The 1,159-nt window shown below is 41.2% G+C and overlaps 1 protein-coding gene across 1 annotated transcript; it reads left to right on the forward strand.

Moving 5' to 3' along the window:
* The first annotated feature begins 203 nt into the window (after nucleotides 1-203).
* Nucleotides 204-881, forward strand: LOC117613416. Its single transcript, XM_034342023.1, has one exon. The coding sequence runs from the start codon at nucleotides 204-206 to the stop codon at nucleotides 879-881; it is 678 nt and encodes a 225-aa protein (XP_034197914.1).
* Nucleotides 882-1,159: the final 278 nt, after the last annotated feature.

Here is a 1,159-nt window from a genome sequence, read left to right on the forward strand (position 1 = left end):
AAACGGTCAACTTTGAAATACCCCACCTGGAAACACCTTTTCAAAACACTATAAATCATCCGCTAAAACAAAACGTGTACCCCAAATATTCTCGTTTTGCACCTCTGCCACTCCTCAAATCGTTCCATTCCAAAAACTGTTGAATGAATTTGAAACACTTCACTACAATCGGAGGAAAGAGAAGGAAGCATGTCCATTTGGATATGCCCCAAGCCTTCATCCCGGAGTCCGCTTGGTTTCAAGTGATGTTATACGTGGCAAACGAATCATCGGAAGATCTCTTCCGTATGGCATCTGTGTGCCCATTGTTCCAAACTTTGGCAAACAGTCCACAAGTGTGGAACACCATTTCAATGGCAAAGTACCCATACCATCCTATCTGGTACCGTGCCAGACCTGCGGTCCAGCATTTCTTGGAACAATGCCGGGCTTGCGATAACCCTGAGTCCATATTTAGAGAAGCATTCGATATTTTTTTCAAGCACGGTAAGGTGGAAGGGTTGTATGGGATGCGCACTGCAGCCACGGCAGGCCATATGGAAGCGGCTTATGTAGTTGGACTACTTGGTATGTCCGAAATTGGTCAGTCAAAAGAGGATGCATTACAATTCTTGTGTTCTTTGAATCAGCGTAACAACATTGATATGAAAGGAACCAGGGATGCTTTGACACGAAGATTAAACACAGCATGTGTTGCAACACATATCGTAGATATGTTTGACTATGGGAAGATTAAGTTTAATCGTTGCAGCGCTTGTAACAACAATGAATGGTATTTTGTTATTCAAGGCTGGCCTAGTGAAGACAAGATAAATCCTGCCTTCTGGACTTGTTGCAATCGATGCAAATGGCACCGTGAGAGTATTTTTGGTCCAAACTGATGCGTGAGTATGTTGTGCGAGGGAATCACGTTTTTTTGCATTAGTTTGAGTACGAATTTACGGTTTTGATGCATTGTGGACTTGGTTCTCTTCACTTCTAGGTTGGCTGGCTACGTTGTAGATATGTTGTATAAATGTTGTTTAAAAGTTGGTATTTTGTCATAAACCGTTTTATATATAAATGTATAATATTTATTAGATAGGGTAATTATTACTTACATCATAGACGGCTAGGATTGATATTTTACTGACACAGATATTTTGCTCACCGACCCCAA

This window comes from Prunus dulcis, unplaced genomic scaffold (assembly GCF_902201215.1).
Source record: "Prunus dulcis unplaced genomic scaffold, ALMONDv2, whole genome shotgun sequence".
In the NCBI taxonomy this organism is placed as follows: domain Eukaryota; kingdom Viridiplantae; phylum Streptophyta; class Magnoliopsida; order Rosales; family Rosaceae; genus Prunus; species Prunus dulcis.

Excerpts from the sequence above, each read along its gene's own strand:
- LOC117613416 (XM_034342023.1), top strand. The coding sequence starts at position 204 with ATGCCCCAAGCCTTCATCCCGGAGTCCGCTTGGTTTCAAGTGATGTTA.